The 22368-nt window shown below is 38.0% G+C and overlaps 1 protein-coding gene across 1 annotated transcript in view; it reads right to left on the bottom strand.

Annotated features, from left to right (window-relative positions):
* Positions 1 to 22368, bottom strand: part of MEIS1 (Meis homeobox 1) — a 124090-nt gene that overhangs the window by 5793 nt on the left and 95929 nt on the right. The window contains exon 9 of the mRNA XM_072140408.1: positions 14770 to 14846. Coding sequence (XP_071996509.1) covers positions 14770 to 14846 — 77 coding nt within the window. The remainder of the gene's footprint in view (positions 1 to 14769; positions 14847 to 22368) is intronic.

Below are 22368 nucleotides of genomic sequence, written 5' to 3'. Positions count from 1 at the left end.
GTATTCTATTCCAATAAGCTTCATGAAGCAAAGATTTAACGAGGACTTGGGAAATAACCCCTCCCTCCTTCCTATTCAACTGTCTTCCTTGATTGTCCAATTAAACAGTATTTATTAAATTTTTGGTGGGTTACACGGGCAACAATCTTATTCAATACTCAATGTCATAAAAGTAATATTAGAAAAAAGAAATAAACAAATCTATTGTTACGGAAAGCCTCTTTGACCTTCACTTTAGAGAGCATGTATCCCACCCTTTGTGATATACACAAATTTCTGAATACCTTCCCTAGCAGGAGGGCTGAGCATAAACACTTTCCCGTGGCCTCCTCAGACTGGGGTCCACTTGCCATTGTTCCCTGGCTGCAGTTCCACAGAACTTTCCATTTGGTGCAACTGTCCTTTTCTGTTAACTCTCATTCATTAGACATGGCAAATTAAAATGTCTAACCATTAATACAGAAAACTTCTGAAAATATATTTTTTTTATTTTTTAATCAACTATAATTAGAAATTGTTATATTTTAGAAAGAGTTTTTTAGTTTTAGTTTCTTTTGCACGCATTCAAAAATGTGGATTTTTTTTTGTCTCACAATTTGGTGTGCAAAACATCCACTTCTTTGTTTGCCTTAAGGCTGCTTTCAAGACAGAAGAACTAAACTTTTCTTTCTCTGTGGTAATAAAATGGCATTCTTGCCCCTCCCAGGAGAAGTCAAACTGAGGTCAGCATCCCATCCTCATATCTGTTTAAATAAACTGGTCCAGCTGTTTGTTTCCAAAATGGCCTCTGACCTCTCCCCTCATCCTAATGCTTTTGTACCAGAAGGCTTCACTTTGCACACCAGTTGTTGTTCTAAACAATAGTCTAAATGTTATACAAATTTGGTGGAGTTGCTTAGTGCATTGAGGTCATTGTTGGTAGTAGGAACAAAAATATCTAACTGCAGTATCTAGCTATCCACAGGGGTTAAAAGAATGGCTCAAATTTCACAAACCAAAGCAAAGTCAAAAGATACCCATACACAGGGGCAGATTGAACCATAATACAATCCATGCACATGCTTGGGGGTCCCAGAGATCAGGAGAACTCCACTACTATGCAGTCAGTACTCCAAGAATGACAGTTAGTTTGGTGTTGGGGAAAAGCGTGATGCTGCCCATATTCACCATGTGTGCTGTAGACTGTATCAGCATCCGCATGATGCCAATACAGCTAAAAGCTCTGAAAAAGCAGAGAGAAATAGAGTCTATACAGTGTCCTTCAGGGAGGAGTTGTATATTAGACCCACAGGCAGAGCTTTGCTTGAGATCCCAAGAAAGCAATATTCAAAATATGCCATTCTAATGTTTTTTAAGAAAAAAAAGAGTGGTTTTAGGGGAACTATTGAAGAAGTAGATTCGAGACCGCCAGTATATATAGATTATCATTAAAAGGGCAAGTGACCAGGCTTAGGAGAGATAAGGACCTGACTACATGTTCAGGTTACATTACAAGCTTCAACCTGTTCACTATAACAGATGAATGTTCCTTCATGATGATCTAACCTCAGGCTAACAGTGTAGCTTTCAGATCTTTCACATATCCAGTAGCTCACAATATATATTTGAGGACATTTAGATACAGATAACTGTTTTGGTAGACATGAATGACCCCAGAAGGTCTAAAATCTACTTAGAACAGTAATATATAAAGAAAATGGCCCAAATATTGAAGATATATAAACAGTTCTTTCTACTCATAATGTAATATTGCAAGGAAGGGAATGTGTCTCTTCGAAGAAGCCCCCTGAGGCTCAGGTTGACCTCATCCAGCTCATAGTAACATGTACAGGATCACTTCTCATAACAGGCATAACAAAGTAAGAGTGGAAACCATGGTTGGTGCCTTATGAACCTTTTATGATATGAGGTATGGTATGGGTAAAGGACTAGACCCTCGTGAGCCAGGTTGAAGGAACAGTTGGGATACCAAGTAACATTTACGCTAGTTTTCTATGTAGCACAAATGGGGCTACTGGAGTGAAATATAGTGTCTCACTGTTCTGACCAATAGAGAGGACATATAAAAAGGGCAGCTCTATAGCTAATAGGCTTCAGTACAATTTTAAAACCACCCCCTTGCCCCCGCACATCAACCTACCACGTACCATATTGAATATTGATGTTTGTTATGTGATAGAGGGACCATCATCAGACATTTAGACCCAGATTCAAATATCAGCTCTGATCCCCCTTCAACCATGCCCCAGGGAAAAGCGTTGTCCTGATATGAAAACCGCTTAATGTCACCTGGAGTTCACAACTTGATGAAAAAAACTGACCCTAAAAGAGAACCTTCTCCAATTAAGAAAGTTTTAGGAGACTCAGAACATTTTTAATACTATTCTTCCTTTATTCCGGAGGAGTCCTAGTTTTCCGGTAGAATAGAACAGTGTAAATTACACTCCAATGTTAATTAGTTAATGTGCAGAACACTCTCAAACAAGTATCATTTGCCTTAAAAAATTCTTTAAAACTGCTACCACAGCTTTCCCTTAATTAAATGTCATTACATAAAAATGTTTTAGCTTTTATTGCAATGGAACAACTAATTATCTTTATGATCATCATACTTTATTCCCATGCAGCTCTTCAGTCATACGCAATTCTGAATATACAACGAGGATACAGACATCGAAAACATTGCAGATTTTAGGAGGCAGCATATAACAAGACACTGTAAAACTCGTAATATTGTAAAAGTATATGTGGTCCAAGTGTATGACTTGTATAATTTATATCTACTTCATATGCAGCTTACATATGTACAGAGAGATCTATCTATCATCTAACAAATATCAATCAATCAGCATATCTTTACCGATCTAATATTTATCTATATTGATATGTATCTAACCTAAATCGCTGAGGGGGGGGGGGGGGGGGGTATGCCATTTTTATCATAGAAACCGGTTCAAACAAATAGAGGATTTTCAATTACCTCACCAGACTGAGGTATGATCAAAGTTGGGAAATATGAGCGGCTATTGTTTTCCACAGGCAAGCTCGACTCTGATGGAGTCAATTGTTACATTGTTTGCCAAGGGTGTTTACCTGAACCATACACTGTGCCAAAGGCCGGTGTGAAATGACCACCTAATAAGTTTATTTTGTGCCTTGTACCGGTTCACCTTCGCTGCCATGTATCTTTCTGTAAATCCTCATTTTTCAAAATAAAATTACAATTCTAGGAATTTTTTCTAGAAACTTATGAATAAATTGAGTTACAATGCTACTGTCATAGGTGTATGTCCCTATGTAGTTCATTAGTTTCAGTTCAGATTGGATAGTCAGCAATCTTTGCACCAATCAGTAGTTTCAGTCAAGCAAAAACAGAGCATAGAGCTCCATGTTCTGTAGAGAGGCCAGAAGTTTATAATTGTTCACTTCAATGTTCTAAAAATAGTTCCTACACTTCTTTCAAGAAACAGTCATTAGGTTTCCTGAAAGTTATGCTTTTTGGTAAGAGGGGCTAAAGGAGCTAAAGAGGTCTGGTTTTCCTAGTCACATCCTGGAAAACTTATTTGCATATTTCCCAGAACCCCCTAGTGGAGCAGCAATGGCTATAAGTCTCCACACGACTGCAAGGTTGCCTTAGTTGTCAATGTCTCCATAAGGAGAACTTCCATTCCCTGACCCTTTGAGTGTCGATCATGTAGGCTAGTATGGTTCAGCCCCATTTACCTGAAGTAGGATGAGTTGCAGTACCAGTTATGGCCTACAAACAGCTGTTTTATAAAAAAAATTTCATAAATCTAAAGAACTTAGAGGCCACTTAAAATTTTCACACTCCCCTTCAATTAACTGAAATGTGACTGTCCAGAGCCCCTCATCTAATAAAGAAGGGGCTCATTTATATCCAATCATCATAAGTAACAAGCTCATATGTTTAACTTTCAATACTTGTTCAATTTACAGCCATTCCGGAAACTCAAAGAAACCACGAGCAACAACTTATGAAGTCATATTTTGGCAGCTTGAATCAGTCTTTGTCTGTCTGAATAAAAAGAGGACCCCAAACTGCATAACATTATTCACAGGGCAGGGGGAGGGGGGTCTTGGTTGTATGTATGCTTCACTAACCGCCTACTTCAGAAACATAATATTGGAATTTACTCAAATCACAGCAAGACCATCAATCATACGAATCAGAAGATTTTCCTTCAAGCCCAGTTTTACACCTCGGGCAGTAATGAAAAATTTGTACCATGTAGCAAAAAGCTAGCAGTATGTCAAAGCTTTTCCAGTGGAAGGATATGATAAAACACCCAGGGTAAAAATGATCAATTAGCTGACAAATGAAATGATGCGAGGACAATGACGAGGACACGTATAGCTTTATGTTTACAGTCTCACTCTTCTCTCTTCGAGCTCAGCATGGAAGTCTGAATTTTCGGTGATGGAGTGTTTGACGACGCAAAACTACACAAACACAGGAAATGTCACAATTTACATAATTTTTTTTACTGAAGTCATTCACAGTGGATTAAAAAGGCATTTTCATAGTATCTGCAGGCGTAGCGGTATGTGCAGCGGGATAGATTAGTTACTTAAAGGGTGGAACTACCTAGAATAGACTTTCATATATCTCAACGATATGACAAGTACTCAAACTACACAGTACTTCACTTGTTAGAGCAGCAGTTAGTCCTCCAGAGCTGCTCTTCATTTTGTAGCTAGGAGCTACAAAACCAGGGGGGAAAAGAAATTGAATTTTCAACTATTCTGTAATTTTCCATACATGCCAGTGGTTGACTACCACTTTACTACATTGACTACGATGACTACAATGTGCAGCATCGGTCATTCATGCACACTGGGGCTCCTTTTACAGCAGGTTTTTGGACTGTAGGGGTGCTGATTGTTAGACCTCCACCAAACTTATATTAAGGATTTATCCTTAAAGGGGTTGTCCCTAGTTGAATTGGTATCCCCTATGCACAGGTTGGGGCCCCTCACGGAACACGGGAAGGGACCCCCCATTTATCATGAGAATGGGGTTCCCTTTTTCATGAATTGGATTGAGCATGTATCCTGCTGCTATATATGAGAGTGTTATAAATCTCCAGCACTCTCATGGAAAGTGAATAGGAGTGCCACATGTAGCTGAGTGCGTTGTCATTTCCAGCAATCCTGTAGTAGTGAATGGGGACCCCCATTCCTAACCTCACAATCGGATCCTCCCCGACCAGATTGTTATCCACAATCCAGTGGATAACAACCTAACTTGGTACAACCTCCTTAAGGTAAGTCAACAATTTTTATCCTGGAAAATCTGAATTAGGATCTCATTAGACTTGTATATATTAGGCTTCTTCCCTACATATGTGCTAGTAAAACAGAACAAGAGCAATGTAACCTAAGAATACATCAAACAGAAACACTTTAGACTCTACATATAGATCGCTCCAGGTTAGTGGAAGTCGCTATTTACTATGTCGATTGCCTTGTAAGAACGGCCCGAGAAGCATAGGATCTATTTCCTCATCTTATAAACTATCCACAGAAAGAGACTAAACTGCTGGGAGCGATATTTCCGGCATTTGTTTATGTTGTCTATGTATCACAGTGGTTATTTAGTAAGTAGATGAGTATTAATAGGCACGGCCGAGCCTACGGTCTATCAGGTTGGCATCAACAAATACACAAGCCTTATAAAATATTAGTGGAACTGTTAAATGACCCAGATTTTATTTTAAGTGTGCTGCCGCCTCCTTTTCAGTGAAAAGAATCTCTAAAGCCTTTAATGCTGATACAGAAAGCCATGCATCATTTACACACACACAGCGCGCTCTGCCCAATATATGCCTTCAAATGCACTTCCTTCCCTCATGCCTCTGGCTCTCCTTCATTTTTTAAGAAGAGAAAATTGTTTTATCCAACAAGGAGGCAACATTTGCCCCATTTTCAATATTTCAGACCGGCTTTTTAACGTCTCGAAACGCAGTTTGTTTTATGGAGGCATGGCCCGGGGCTGCAGGATGATGTAAGGGAGAAGAGGTCTCTAAGGGCACACACTTCTGAGTTTGCTGGTGCTACGTTTTTGCTGTGCTTAATTGCTCTGCACCATTCTTGGCCACTGTTGACTCAAAATAGGTGTGGATCAGGTCTGAGCAAGCAACGAAATACCAGAAAGTCATACTTTGTGTAAACACACTTAGGGAGATTTAACAAGAACAGACCAAAACCTGACGTGTGGAGTTCTCAGAGGTTCCAAGGTTTTAGCTAAAAAGGTTTTGAAAATGCTTTTTTTTTTTAAAGTCATTTTGAAAGTTACAATTTAGATATCACAATGGAGTCATGTAATCATGAACGGAGGGAATAAACCAAAGTGATGCTCAGAAACGTGTGTTATACAGTAGAGCACATTGAGTAGTAATAGTGAGTAAGGGCGTTACTCTAAATATGAATCCTCCAAATGGAAGTTATATGGGAGCCTGAACTAAATAAAACAATGACCCAAACAGTCCTCCTAAAGAACATGATCCAATGTGAATTGCCAATGCGGTGCCCATTTGGGTTGCCATCCCCAACCTTGAATCTTGGTCAGGGTCCACCAAAACTTGGAGTTGAATTCCAAGCATTGTCAATGGTTCATTAATACAAAGGTTTTGAAAGCTTTTCTATTAGGATGAGTGCACAATCTTAGGATACCACAGCATAATCCATATAATTTCCAACAAATTTGGAATTTCATACATGTGAATTGAGTCTCTGCAATTCTGTGGAGATAAGTACCATTGTTTTCCATGTGGAAAAGCCAAGGTTTAGTCGAATGGATGTAACAAAATTTCCAGCTTAAAAAATAATTTCTTTAGGCTACATGTCTAAAAACATTGAATCAAGGTCAAATTCATATGATTTGTGAACTTCCTTTTACATTTCGTACACTTCTGCCCTTGTGGCCTCGCACTGAGCTTGGAAAGGAACGGGTCACATTTACATCCCTACATTACTATTTTATAAATGTTAACAATTGTTTTGGTTACCGGTACATAAAATGTACTATGTTTTTCCCAACAAATGTTTCTTGACTCTAAAAACATTGAATACAACACGTCTCTTAATCTTAATTCTGCTGTTGGATTTTGTAGTAAAATTTTGGTTAAATTTGTAGAATCCACAAAATTCTACAAACTTCAATTATACTTCATTTTAAAAATGGAACACATATAAAAAATCTACAAAAATGTTAAAAAAATAACAGATCAAAAAGTTTAACTATGATAACATTTGTTCATCCTAAAAAAATGCATCTGTAGGTGATACCTCTACTTAATGTGCCACCACATTTTAGACAGATAATGAGGATAAATCCTTATTGGGATAAACATGATCTAAACTGTGATGGTTTTCTAAAGGATAATGTAAGGTTAGTGTATGATGAGAAAGTTGTACCCCAAATTGTGTACTTGTACCTGCCTCCAGGGAAGATCGGGATGTAAAGAACATTTGTGTTTTGTACATGTAATTATATGACCCATAGAGTATTAAAACTTCGGAACTAAAAATATACAAGAGGGAAATGTGTGTGTGGGCAGTGGAGGAGGAGAGATGAAATTGCCTGGTACAGAAAAATGTATCCAGAGAGAGAACACAAACTGATAATGAAAACAATAACATACGGGTTGCCATTTAGACTAGATTTAACCACTTATGGGGAGAGAAAATGTAATAATTCATAATTTTTTGAGGCTAGTTTGAGGCCATGTGTAGAGGCTGTGAACTGGCCACACAAACTGCAGCCATCTCACGACCCCCATATGGGTCTATGGTGCACAGGCATACCATGTTGAGCATAGACTGTCCAACCACACAATGACGGAGCCGGGCGACCACCAAAGAGGAGAGAGGTGAGCAGTGCTCACCCATCTTCACTCAGCCATGTGCTTCATCAGGTTCCTGCCCGGGTGAAGCTTGTGGCCACCTGTATGAAGCCTTAATAGAGAAGGTCCTAGACCAGAATGTTAACCTATTAGCCATAGTGTTGATGAGTGGATCCTCTAAGTCTGTGTAATGTATTGATTTAATTAGGAAGCATCAAATACTCGATTTAACCTCTAGTGGTGCTGTTGAGTAATTGAACACTTCCTGTCACATTGCATTGCAGATTACAATTAGTGAATGAGGTTCCCAAGAATGATATCACTTTATTTGCAAGGTGTCCCCTTAAAGTTGTCAAAGATTTTCTATTTAATACAACCTTCCACAACTGATGTACAACTGATTTGCTTAATGGAGAGAGGTTGCACTACCAGGCACAACCCATGGACAGGTGTGCCATTATTTATGCAAAGAAAGTAGCCATGTTTTACTATTTCTGGACAACCCCTTTTATGATAACTGTTAGATCTACGGTTAAACCCTACATACTTTGTTAACAGAGTTGCAGTGAGTCTCTTTCTCCACACTCTGCCAAAGATTTAAACTGTATTGGCATCCCATAGAAGCTGATACAATGTAAAACATGCGGGATGACCCTATTCCCTCTAATTCCATAAAGTGGTTGGTTTTTTTTAAAGACCAGAATCAACAGAATCCTGTGACCTTTTGGAGTTAATCTGATCTCTGGGGCCTTAAAGAACATCTACCATTGTGACAATATAGAGTAATAACAATTATGCTAATTAGTTTGGGTCACACCATTAAAGTCACCGGAGCACCTCAGAGCATATTGTCCGATAATTTATTCACTCCGCTGTCCCACTAGCAGTCCCACCAGGTCCGAATTGCTCTGAGGCACTCCGGTGATGTAGCTGGTGCACCCCAGGCTAGTTAGCAACATTTTTATAACTCTATATTGCTGTAATCATGGTGAATGGTCATTATAAAAGAAGTCCTGAGGAACGATGTTACCTCTTATTAGGACACATCTACCATCGGTAAGACTTATGATCTCCATTAAGAAACTATTTTGGCAACAATATGGGTAAATATGTCTATAAGGAAATATATATATATATATATATATATATGTATATATATATATATATATATATATATACATTTGTACATTGTCATATATATATATATATATATATATATTTAGATGGTTTATTGAAAGAGCAAGATAAAGAAAGGAAATTCTTCTTGACAATATCAAGCTACGAGATGGAACAGCTCCTACGCCTGTAAGTTATTTGTTCAGCTTCCCTAATAATACATCGCCTGATTGGCAACCCTCCAAGTCTGTCTGGGGCAATATGCAAGCTAAACATTTTTGACTGATTACAATTAATACTTTTTTTCCTATGTGTAACTGTATAGCATTTTATATGGTGATCAGCGCTGATTGATGTAATTTGGGTACCTAAAAAAGAGCGCTCAGTGTAATACTATAATTAAAACAGTTACACAGTTCATCATGAATAATGGTTGGTTAAGAATAATTTGCAGACTATCGGAAAGACAAAATAAATAAATTCTAGTTAGTCGAGGGAACAATCTGGCTAAACTTACAGTGAGGGCAACACATTCCCATAGGAAGTTCATGGCTGAGCCTGGCACTTTTTGTTCATGTAAATTACATGCTGTGTAATTCAGGAATTTAACTGGGATATTAATTATTAAAATATATTTTAAATATGAAGGGCCTCCCCTAGTGAACAAAATTAGATCAAGGATTCTTGTATTCTATTAGACTTAAAGGGATTGTCCACTTTTAGCAAAAAAAATTATATTGTTTAATAAAAATGTATGGTTTTCTAATATACTTTCTGTTATCAATTTCTCACTGTTTTCTATCTCTCTCCTTTCTGTCATTCAACAGGAGGCTTCATTGTTTACTTCCTGTGAATAGAAACTACACCGTGGTCACTTGGTGTCACACAGGTGCACGGCTCGTTATATCCTGGTAATGTGATGTCACACAGGTGCACGGCTCTTTACATCCCTGGTCGTGTGATGGTACACAGGTGCACGGCTCGTTATATCCTGGTAATGTGATGTCACACAGGTGCACGGCTCGTTATATCCTGGTAATGTGATGTTACACAGGTGCACGGCTCATTATATCCTGGTAATGTGATGTCACACAGGTGCACGGCTCGTTATATCCTGGTAATGTGATGTTACACAGGTGCACGGCTCGTTATATCCTGGTAATGTGATGTCACACAGGTGCACGGCTCGTTATATCCCTGGTCATGTGATGTTACACAGGTGCACAGCTCATTATATTCCTGGTCATTTGATGTCACATAGGTGGATGACACAGCTCCGATTACTCTCCGTGATATAATGAGCAGTTCACCAGTATGACATCACAGGACTCGTTTTTCTCTACAGGAAGTAAACACTGAAGCTTCCTGTTGAATGACAGCAAGCGAAGATAGAGAAAACTGTGAATGGTAGTAGATGCAGAAAGTATATTAGAAAATTGTATAACTTCATTACACAAACAATATCAACTATTTACCAAAAATGGACCATCCTTTTAACCTTCGCTGTCTCCATAATTGACTGTGACTAGCCACCTGATAATTTAAGAGGAAATAAGTTGATTTCTGCTGAATATGTATATTGCCACTCCACTAACCAATGAGGTAAGAGGTAAGAAAAATTGAGTTTGAATTTCATAGCTCATTTTTGGGAGTATTCATGACAGATGTGGCCAACCACACAGTACCCTAGGAAATCGTAAAGATACTATTATTAGTTGCTATTTACTATGATCCCAACTTTTCTTCAACACAGAGCAAGAAGTTATGGCGGTGACAAGACATGGATCCAGGAAGTCATTTTGACCGCCAAATTTGTAGATGGGAAAGACTTTTTCCTCTACTATTTGACATTTGGTATCTGTCATATGTTGTCCTTCCCTGGATCAACATTGTAGGACTACAGGTTTAACTAGATGGATCTACACCTGTATTGCACCGCATCTATTGTACGTCTATGTACAAAACTGTCAAAAATCATGTTAAAAAATGTCATCAAAACGGTAGTGTATGTGTTGCAGCTACCCAAAAGCTAAGGATATGTGCACATGAATGAGGAGGTCTCTCCAGGAGAACACCGGCCATTGTAATCATATGGAGAACTCCATAGTCCTAAGTCATTGTTAAATACCATCTCGCTAGACATGAGTTTATGTTTTTATCCACATTTCATGTATTCCCACATGCTGTGTTGCTGCCAATAATTTATGACTGATCTGCACCCAGGCTGCCCTTCAGCATTTTATTTAATCTCTGCAACAGTGATTTACAGTAGCGTGTCATTAATAATACAGAAATGTACATGTGTGTTAACAAGTTAGGCTCAGTCTTTTGACTGAAAAGCAAAAATTTTGGAAAGTTCTATTGCTTGCAGAGACGAACAAAGGCACAATAAATCAAAAATCAGTTGTTTGCTGTTCCCTGGAGCAAATAACATTGTAGAGGGTTTGTATTGTGAGATCTTTTCTAATCTTAGTTCATCAAGTACATTCTAGAGACATTTTTGGAAAATCAGAGCTTCCAGTTATGCAAAGAATCTTATAATACTTTTATCTATCATAGGTAACCCCTTCAGATGAAAAACTGTTGCCGTCAGTTGGTTGGCTGCCGATCCGGGCCAACAGTACATTTTAGAGGCATACATTTTCACAGTAGTGGCCACCTGTGGCCAAATGGGGTATTACATGAAACCATTAATTTTTACTATATTGCACCTATACACTCCAATGGATCCAATATAATCCAATATTTTACTAAATAAAGATTTTTTTATGTCTATGGAATGGAATAAAAACTGTATTACTATAAGTTGACTTTCTATAAAAGGGGTGCAGAGGTTGAAGTCACTGATGGGCCCAGAGGAATTGGACAGTCCATAAAGTGTCTCCTTTATCCTATATACTATACCATACTCTGGTACAGATTTTGCATAGGGGTCATTTTTAAGCTGCATCTCTAGGTGATAAGACATATTAATATGTTAAATGGTATTCAAGGGCATCAAATGTGGATGTCCTAACACCACACACATCATCTAAGAGAATGTCTGTGTCCACTTGAGTAAGGGGCTCTCTGTTGCCTGTCCTTCTTCCCAGGGCTTAATATTAAAGGGGTTGTCTGGGATTGAAATGTTGTTACCTACTGGTCCCAGGTGGTGTAAACCACATTTTCTGTTGACATACAGAGACTCAGCAGTGATGTCAATCCAGCATTGGACATCCTCTACAGCCTTACACATTGGGTGTGCATTGTCAATGCAATGTCATTGCGGAGCCTCTGTATAACAACTTAGGCCCCATGCAAACCACCAAATGGGGCGCCATGGTACGTGAGATCTATGGCAACCGCTCATGGTGCTTGCTGTCAGCACACAGTGTCTCACCGCACCGTAACCCAGTCAGCTAAGCTTTAGCTTAGGGGTAAGGAGCACTCAACCCTCCTCCCACCTTCCTCCCAGCAATGTTCTCAACTTGGTTATGACCCAGGTAAAGCCTTAGGTTAACAGTGATAAGTGGAGTCAGGTGGGTCTAGAGGCACCCCAAGGTTTGGAGAAGTTCTTTAGTTTTGTTACACCACTTGATCCTATAGTTATCCCATAAAATGAAGGAAGCCGGACAACCCTTTTAAGGGTTTAATTTTAGTCCTTGAAAGTTACACCCCAAAATGACCTGGATTAGTAAATAATTCAGGCAAAACAATGAAATCCTCAGCACAAGTTCTGAAACAATTAACTGTGAATGATAACTTAGAAGGAAAACTGTTGTATAAAATATTGAAATGATCTTCCAGAATATTTAATTATTCATTTATGTTCTTTTTATGGGACTGCTATGAAGGAAAATCTTCCTTTAACTGCGAAATCAACAACGACATGACAGAAATATGACAGAGCATCATCTCTAACATATCTGCATTCACAAACCATCCTGCAATCGCTGCCCTGCATTTAATAGGGCAGCAGAAAATTGATCTCCCAAGGCAATTCAGGTCACAGGAATTGATAACCTTTCTAGTCTATGGCTGCGGGTTTGCCTGTCGCTCACAGATAATGCACTTTGGATATTAATCCTATAATGGCAAATCTAACATAAGACGCTGCTAGTTATCACGGAGGTGTTACATTGGAGATTACACAGAATTATATTGACACAACTGACATCTCATGTAATGAAGTGTGAACATCTGATAGTACTGCTTTCTATATATCTATATATATACTACGGAGATGAAAACATCCAACAAATCTGCTGCTAGTGATAGTCCGTGGAGCTCTAGATGCCCCGAAAGCGTTGATCATAACCAAACACCATTACATACATGATAAGCTACAAAGACATAAGGCTCAAAGATCAAACCAAGCCACATAAAAAAACACTATAGTGAACAATAGCAAGGAATACGAGAGAGCCTAAATAGGTCTCCCCTTCTCCACACAAAAGAGGGGCATATCCCAATTGTTTCCAAAAATATAAGCAGGATTAAGAAAATAGCCATAAGAAAAAATGGGAAATGGAGACTAACATCAAAAATTGTAAAATGGAGCCAAAATATGGTGTATTATTTTTGCTGTATCTTATAATCGACTGTCTCCAATAAAAAGTTAAAAAAAAAAGAAAGAAAGAATGGTAAATGTACATAGTTTACTTTTTGTTACATTAATGTCCACTTGTCAAAAATCAAAGATGTTGATGATCACTACCTAGGGTTCCTAAACAAGTAGGATATCACAAAATGTGATTACGATCAGTGATCACTGATGATCGGTGGGGTAAACTTGGCACTAAGTGGAATGTTTTCCTGCAGCCCCACCACAGGGGGAATAAAGCATGACACAATAAAGGAATAGGTTATGTGTCTAATGAAGGACAGGAAATTCCACCAAAGCAAGGGAAACTTTTCAAACCTTCTGCACAGTTTTGCTAACATGAGGATTCTAACCCAGAATTCCATAAGAGGGATTATAAATTCAAGTTTTTTGAATCTGGATATCCTTTTTAAAGCTCTTATAAATGGGCAGTAACTATAATGGATTAGATTCAAGCATTGGAGCTAGATTGAAAATGGAAGATAACCAGCACAAGTTCAAGTTCTATGGTGCTCTTGACACCATTGACGAACATTTAACGTGTCTATATTTCAACCACTATTTCCAATAAACGTCTTTTCATGGATGGACTTGTTACTGGATATCATCTGTTTTTCTTTGAATATTTGCCCCAGCAGTCTAAGTATTATTTGTGAGTACTGCTCGAGGTTACAATGAAGCTGTACCTTACTTAGATGTCTGTCCTACCTATCTGTCACATCCCATGACTTATGTGATGTGATTACACATCAGTAAGTAATATATATTATATTTGGGTTGAATCTTACTGGCCGCAAAGGGCAACAAACTAAGTCAACGAAGGAAGCTTTACCAACACAAAAACTTTCAAAAACTAATAAAAAAGACAAGGGTCTTGTAGATACAAGTTCAGGTTCTGCTCCATTCCCAAATATGTCTTATAATCCTTTCGAGCCATTCTCATGGGCATTGGCCAGTATTAATTTAATTTCAGCGCAATATCTGTGTATTTTTTTCAAGCAGCATCAGAACACATTCATATTGGTTGCGGACATATTAACATTCATATCACTGGAAACATTCTTTAGGCCATATTACGTGTGCATCAGTAGACTACGAGAGAAAATAGGCAATTACAGGGCGTGCCATAGTAACTCAAATGATTAGCTGCAGGTTGCCAGAGGCTGGAGCGCGCATTGTGTTTAAACACTAAGTCAAATTACTTACCAATTGTTCACTTGAAGTATGGTGAGACCTGTGTCTTGTGCCAACTGTTTTTTCTGTTCTTCTGAGGGGTAGGGGTGCTGCAAGATAAGTGAGAGCCCTTCGTTATTGTCATTCGATCTCATTTTTTGTAACAAATACAAAATACCAGCGTGCGGTCAATAATCAAAAGCGCAAAATGGTGAGGTGTGTCCTTCTTTTATTAGTTGTATTTTACATCATCTAATTATTAGGCAGCGTAGACGTAGCAATTATAAGAATTAGCGGAGTGAAGAAATAGCTATTAGAACCTCGGCAATTCATTTTATCTTCAGTTGGCACACAGTAGGAGCGAGAATCGAGCGGGTATCACACCAGCAAACAATCAGATAAGCTCTTGCCCGCACTACTTTGAAATTTAATTTAAAACATTAAGAAATAATGGGTGAGAATATTAAAGCAGAACTTCTTCTGGCACCGTGATCCAAGCCCTCCACATTATGTGGCTCATCAACCAAATGCTGGGATCTTGAACAGGCGCCAACTTAAGGTCACTCAACGCATATTTTGCCTGACATTAACATAACTGTCTTAGTCTAATCATCAGACGGAGAGGCCAAATGCTCCGATTCAAAAGGCTTTTTTTTAATTAATCTTATGGATAATAGAGGTATAAGATTTCCTATGAGAACTCAAATGTACTTAACTAAGGAAAATTACATCATTCTCAATGACTTATTAAAAGATGTTAATTAACTAGTTTAAGGAGCATATTCAATACTTTTAGAGATCAGGATTTTCGGAGTCTTGGGTCATGCAGAGAATTCCGACAATTAACCAGTTGCGAGGCATTAAAATTATAAAAAAATTTTAGACTAAAAGGGTTGTCATGGAACTACAACTTATCCACATACTAATTGACAAGCTACTGATTAATGGAACCAAATACTGAAAGAACTAGGGATACAGTGTATCTAGTTTTACTAGAGTAACAGTCACGTACCAAGGCATAAGTTTAAAGAACATCTACCACCAGGATGAAGGATTGTAAACCAAGCACACTTCCATGCTGGTTTGCGCCCCCTCTGGCAGGATCTGGTCTTCTTTATTCCAATGTATTTAAGAAAAAAAGGCTTTTAAATTATACAAATGAGCCTGAGGGGCTCCAGGCTCCATTAACACCTATGGATCCCAGAACCACTCAAGCTAATTTGCATACTTTTAAGAGCCTTTTCTTGAAAAAAACAGGGCACAAGAAGCTAAAAGAAAAACAGATCCTGCCAGGGACACACACACACCAGTATGTCAGCGTGCTTGGTTTAAAATCCTTGACCCTGGTGGTAGATGAACGTTCTACTGGGCTCCAATGAAAAAGATTCCTTAAGAACTTCTGGGCCACAACTCTACACATCTTAAAATTACATGCAAGTGCAACACCACTCAATGGGTGTTACAGAAGTAGACAAATACATCCAAGTGCAAAAATATTGCCCCATCCAAACAGATTACAAATTTCTCTAGTTTCAACAAAACTTGACAATGACCTTACTTAACCATCTATCATAACTTCAACTAGACATATTTTAGTTCCTACAAAGTGCATTTTATGCACAAATCCTGGATTCAACTTTACAGTTTCACAGCAGGCCAACGCATCGTCAATAGTTGTAATCCATATTCTCAACCTGCGAGCAGCCATCCTTCCTACCTGCGAACCACTGGTTACATGCATGTTTGACTCAACTAAGCATATATGTTTTCTGCTTGTAGAGCTCTCTGCTACTGCCTTATATTTTCGAGAAATTTCAAATGCCCAATCATTCTTGTTTCTGGCATCTGCTGTGGGGGAAGAGCCTGAAGTACCCAGTGGCGTAAACCAAAACTGATGGGCCCCATTGCAAAATCTGTTCCAGGCCCAAGCCAATAATGTATAGTTAATATTTATAGTACTAGTCTTCTCATACTGTAAAGTAGACACTTTGTGGACCCCCTAAGCCTCTTGGACCCAGTTGCGACCACACCCTCTGCACTTCCTCAAGTTACACCCCGGGAAGTACTCATGTATGCATCATTTTAAATATTAAGCTTCCAGATTATTAAATATAGAATCTCAGTACATAACATGCATTTTGGCCAATATGTAAATGTGCATAGTAAATATACAAACAGAACAGCAATAAAATTCAAAAATAAAATGAATGCAAATAAATTAAATTGTAAATTAAAATTGCTATTACACCTTTTATTCCAAACACTAGATACTTTCTCTTTAGGAGAAAAAACAAGGCCAGGCCACTTCTCCTATATCCAGTGTCAATATTTATTAAGTATGACGAAAGGACATTACCGTCCAGACCCTTCTGCCAACAATAATATATCTCCATTCACATTACATATATTTATTAGTGAATTAGCAGCAGTGCTGAGAGCAGGCACCTGTGAGGAGGCCATTTCTGTATTACACATGCTGGTTGGGCTAGCTTTTAATTCCATTAGCATTATTTGCTAAGACGGATTAGACATGCCCTAACATTTCTAGCATGCTTGCTTGCTACACTCTGATCCACGTATCACTCTATACAGTCCTGTTGTTTTTAAAAGCATTCCACCATTCTTCTGATTGATTGCTCATTGTGGCCTTTAAGAGGTGTAAAGAATATGTCAGGATTGGTAATTCCAGGCGGATTTGCTTTATTTTTACTATGGCAAGTTTGCAATCTATAAATAAACATTCCTTTCATTTACCCACGTACACGATTACTTATTAAGGCTTTTTTTGCAATTTTTCATAATATTATTTTTCACTTATTTGCTATAAATCTTTAGTGTCTACATTTCTACATATTATAAATTTATAGATAATACAAATTAACTTTAATACAGTTTTTTGTATTATTGGGGGGGGCCTGACAACCCGACTGATTCAGACTAAGCACGGGATTTTAAATTCCAATTGTTTCGCAAGACAATGCATTCACATACACTGGTAAGAAGAAGGTGTATTCCGGCGGACCTGAGCGGGGAAGCGACACATGCAGGATCTCAGTTGCGCGATCTTAGTGAATCACGGCAGACTTCATCCACATCGCACCTTGGGGATCGCGCAGGGACCGGGTATAAGTAAATGTGCCCCATAGAGTTTGATTGAGCATACATGTATTGTGATTGTAAAGAGGAGAGTGAGCCACCACCAAGCAACTCAGATGGTGATTTCTTCTCGCACAGAGAAGGGAATGTACAATAGAAAATACCAATATGTTCTTCCCTTGATGTTTGCTGTTAGATTAGAGAAGCTTACGTGTATATACCCTAATAAGGTAGTCCCACCCAAAATTGCTGGGTTCTGCATCAGATCAGGGACCCATGGCGGTTCCCAAAATTTAAAACCATTGTATGGGTTAAGTATGCATGTGATCATGTAAACCATAATCATATGACTACTAGTCCTGTCAATAAAATATTAGAATTGATATCACACTCTTTATAATGGCTGAACATTGTAACATTTGGTCTCGCTTTAATCATTAAACCATGGTCGGACCGGCTCTATTTTGAGTAAATCTAAACCCATACTGACACGCCAGAGAGTATTTGTAGCGAATCACTATGTAGTACATACTTTTTGCAAAGATTATGAGTGCCATGCGTGAGAATATCCCACATAGAGAGGCATAAAACCAGAAAAAAAACATGATTTAATATCCAGGCTCTTGACTTTGCATGTGGACTTCTCCCATGAAGAAAAACTCATGTGGTCTAATTTTAAGTAATTGGAGCAAACTGTGTAGAATGTCATAAAGAAAGCAATAATTGCTAGCTTGCCTCGAGCTATTGAAAATGAGGATTTAATGTCTGTTATGCTATATTAAATTGTTCTGCATTCTTTGCAACAGACAAGACCAGGCAAATTAAGCATCAAAACCATTTAGCCACCATATAAAATAAAATAAAACAACATAAACACCTTTCAACCGAATAAATAAAAAAAGAGAGACTCTATTATGTGAAATCATTTCCACCAAACTTTATTATCGTGCGTTCTAGTCATCTGATCTTTTCTCTGCATATTTATTGGCTTACTGTAGCAGAAACTTTCAATTTCGTGAAAATCTATAATTGCCATAATCACATGAAAGCCATGACTTCATGCAGCTAATCCTCCTCAGCCAACGGTCCATAATGACATAGACCTTTTAACTGAAATTCAATACGCTTAAAAATACTTAAATACTTTCCATCCTTCTTTTTTTTTCCCTTTAAATAGTGATTTTTTTTAGGGGGGTAGCATGTTCTTTTATTTTTAGGAGGTGGAGGTGGTCTGGAGAAAAGGGAAGAGGATTAAGATGTTATCTACAAACAGAGGTAAGAGGCATGACCAGACAAGGTACCATCATGCCACAGGCTACTCTGCCAAAAAGAAATTTCAAGTTCACATTCTAAAAGTCAATTACCGCCGCGGTCAGCACAAAAAGAGAGAAAAAAAAAAAGCTGGCAAATAAGATCATACGTCAAGATTACCATCATGTGACAGAACTGGTAATTAATCATGTTCCTAATTGTAGCTAATGACTCTTAGATCATTTGAAAGTTTTGAAAGGAAAAATGCCATCTATTTATTTATAGAGTTTACATTAACTTAAAGGCCAATTCAGGTAGATAGGACAAAGAGCCAGAAAACATTTTGTTGCGTGTCCCTAGGGTGGAACTGTAGACCCTTATGGATGAGCTTGGCTTAGGCTCAATGCATAAAGTTATCTCTTAAAATTTGCCTCTTGGAGCAAGATGTCCTAGTAAATTGTCAGCATGTCAACAATTTTGCCAAAAATTGCTATAACTATCCATAAATTCTGAGACTTGGGCTACAACTGTGTTTGTACTGCAGTTTTTTCTTTCCATTGGAAACAGGAAATAATGGTTGTCACATGACAGATTCTAACAGTGCTCAATGACAATAAGTAGGTGCACCAGATTTCTGTCATGGTATCGCCCATTTTTACCCCCCAAAAAATTGCTACTTTGATTCATACATAGATTTGACCAATGGGAGTGACTAATGCTTTCCAATATAAATAGATATTCATTGGTTATATCCTTCTTATGTGATCAACTTAGACCACATCCAAACATTTTAGAGGTTTTTTTGTATTTTTGTTTGCTTACAAGTCCTGGGGCCCCTAAGTATGCAGATAAATCATGCTGAGAAAAACTAATGGTAGCTGAAAGGGTAAAAAAAAACTCAGCACAGAACTAGAGGCCTTTCTCGATACCATTGACAACAACCTATGTGGTTACCCTTTATGTTGACAGTAGGGTTAAGCAGACCCAAACCTCAATGTTGGGATCTGTGCTGAACATTGCAGGTATGATTCCCTGAACATGGACTTCAGCCAAAAGTTCGGGATCAGGTTCGGAGTTTGGACTCACTGCAGCGATAACACCCATGATCGCTGCTATTGGGTGCATGATCTGGACAGAATTTGAAGTGTTAACACCCAAATGCTAGCACCATTAACAGTGTGTTCACCGATTGCTGGGGATACCGGTGGTTTAGAAGCCCCAATCAAACTTTTGACCAAACCAAACCCTAATAGGTCTGCTCATCCCTAGCTGACAGACTTCCATCATAAGTTGTCTTAAGTTAAATTGGTACTTTAAAGGTAATTTAAAAAAATACAACATTTGACAAATTATAAGTTATAACCACATTTTCTACAATTACAAAATTTTAGGTCCATTACAAAGTTTCCTTTCTCCTTACTATGGTCATATTTTTCTCACACGGCAACTGGATATAGCAGCAGTATCAATGCTCCACGTATCAAATAACAAAAATAAAAACATCCTACCTAAGAAACCAATTTAAAGCGTCTGTAGAACGTTGTCTATCCTTCTCAAACATAGAGTTCAGACTTGTGCCTGGTTGTCTCCATTAGTCTTGTACCATTATCTCTTAAAAGCTTAATTATTTGCAAACAATTGATCAAGATTGGAATATGAGAAAGGATATTCTGGGACCAAGGGAGAACTACAATGCATTAGGAGAGCAAACAAAATTACCTTTAGTTCTCACAAAAGAAATTAATGATTGGGATCGTGTCTACGAGAAAGCAATAGTTGTAATGGTTCTCCTGGAGTGCTCTCTATTTCATCCGTGCTAACACCTAAAGAATCAGCGGGGGCCATAAAACGGAGATTATGTAGTAGAAAGCTGACCCTCTCTCTCCGAATCAATGCTGCACATATCTGCAGTTTAACGCTTGGTTTCCTGTAAAGTCTTTGTCGTCCCATTTTCCATCTTAATCTATTTGTATGTTGTGTAGGCATTTATGTATATACTCCCTAACCCTTATATAAATATATTCCATCTGGTTGGTAAAATAGCATTGCATTAACACTGGAAATAGCAAAGAATTTCTCCAGAGTTTAAAAATACCCTTCCTTTAAACAGAAGGTACACAGCACGAAAACATACATTTTTTCAGGCTCAGTGGACACCTGCCCTTAAACCTTACAATCTAATTTTAGTGCCAGAACAGCAGTGACTTGTCCAGGATCACAAGAGTTGTTACTGGGCCAGTGATTTTTGCTAGAGAAAAAAAAATCAGCCATACACAAAAAGCTCAAGGAATTTTAGAGGATTTAAAAATGTCAATAGTGATCAAATTTCAGAATAAATTTTATGTATTTATATATTTTAAGTGAGTTTTTAATATTCTGTACATGATTATAGAAGGGGGCCATCTTAATTTGAGATGTTGCATAAAAGCATTTGGAGAATTGATTTACAAGAACTATATGGTTCATAGGAACATGTAGGCCGAATATGGAGGGGACGATTTATCAAAGCTTGTACAAAAGCTTTCTGGCATACAAGCCTTGAATTAGTTGCAATTCCTGGCCGTGGGCATGGAGGGGCATGCAGCGGCCATCCATGGCCGTGGGGTGACTCGTGGTGGGGCATTCCTGTCCTGTTCCTGTACACTAGCTATAATCTGTGCCAGGAACTGGTGCAGGCTATAGCATAACATTATGCCAGGCAGGACCTGCCATAGAATTGCCTGCCCGTCAGATGTATTGAAAGGACTGAGCCTCTATATATCCAAGGCTCCTGAAGGGCAGAGTTTACAACAAGTGTTCCAACACAAGATAATATACATAAAATTTCATGGGAAAACTTATGCCTCATTATCTTTCAATACTTTATAGTGTTTTGGGCTTCCTCACTCAGTACACATATATAATATATATAAATGAAAATTATATTGGCAGGTAATATCAATCAATATGATATTATGCATTATTAATGTCATTATCATCAGGATCGGAAAATATACCATAATTTCTGAGTAGAACGAACAAAGTATATTGGCGTGCACTATTTTAACCAGGAGTAGATCAAATAATATGGAATGATATGAAAAATAAAAAAAGAATACATCTCTTCACATCTATATCCACGCCCACAGTTGGCTCAAAAAACTCAAAACTTCATGAAAAAATGTCCTCAAAAACTTGACTGAACGACTGGTACCAAATCCACCAACCAACTGTATCAAAATATTCCTCTATAAATATAAAAATTTTTCTTCTATTTTATTAATTATTTATTTTGAAGCATTTACA

This window comes from Engystomops pustulosus, chromosome 3 (genome assembly GCF_040894005.1).
Source record: "Engystomops pustulosus chromosome 3, aEngPut4.maternal, whole genome shotgun sequence".
In the NCBI taxonomy this organism is placed as follows: Eukaryota; Metazoa; Chordata; class Amphibia; order Anura; family Leptodactylidae; genus Engystomops; species Engystomops pustulosus.
The sequence above is the reverse complement of the archived record's forward strand: the minus strand, read 5'-3'. Positions and strand labels throughout refer to the sequence as shown.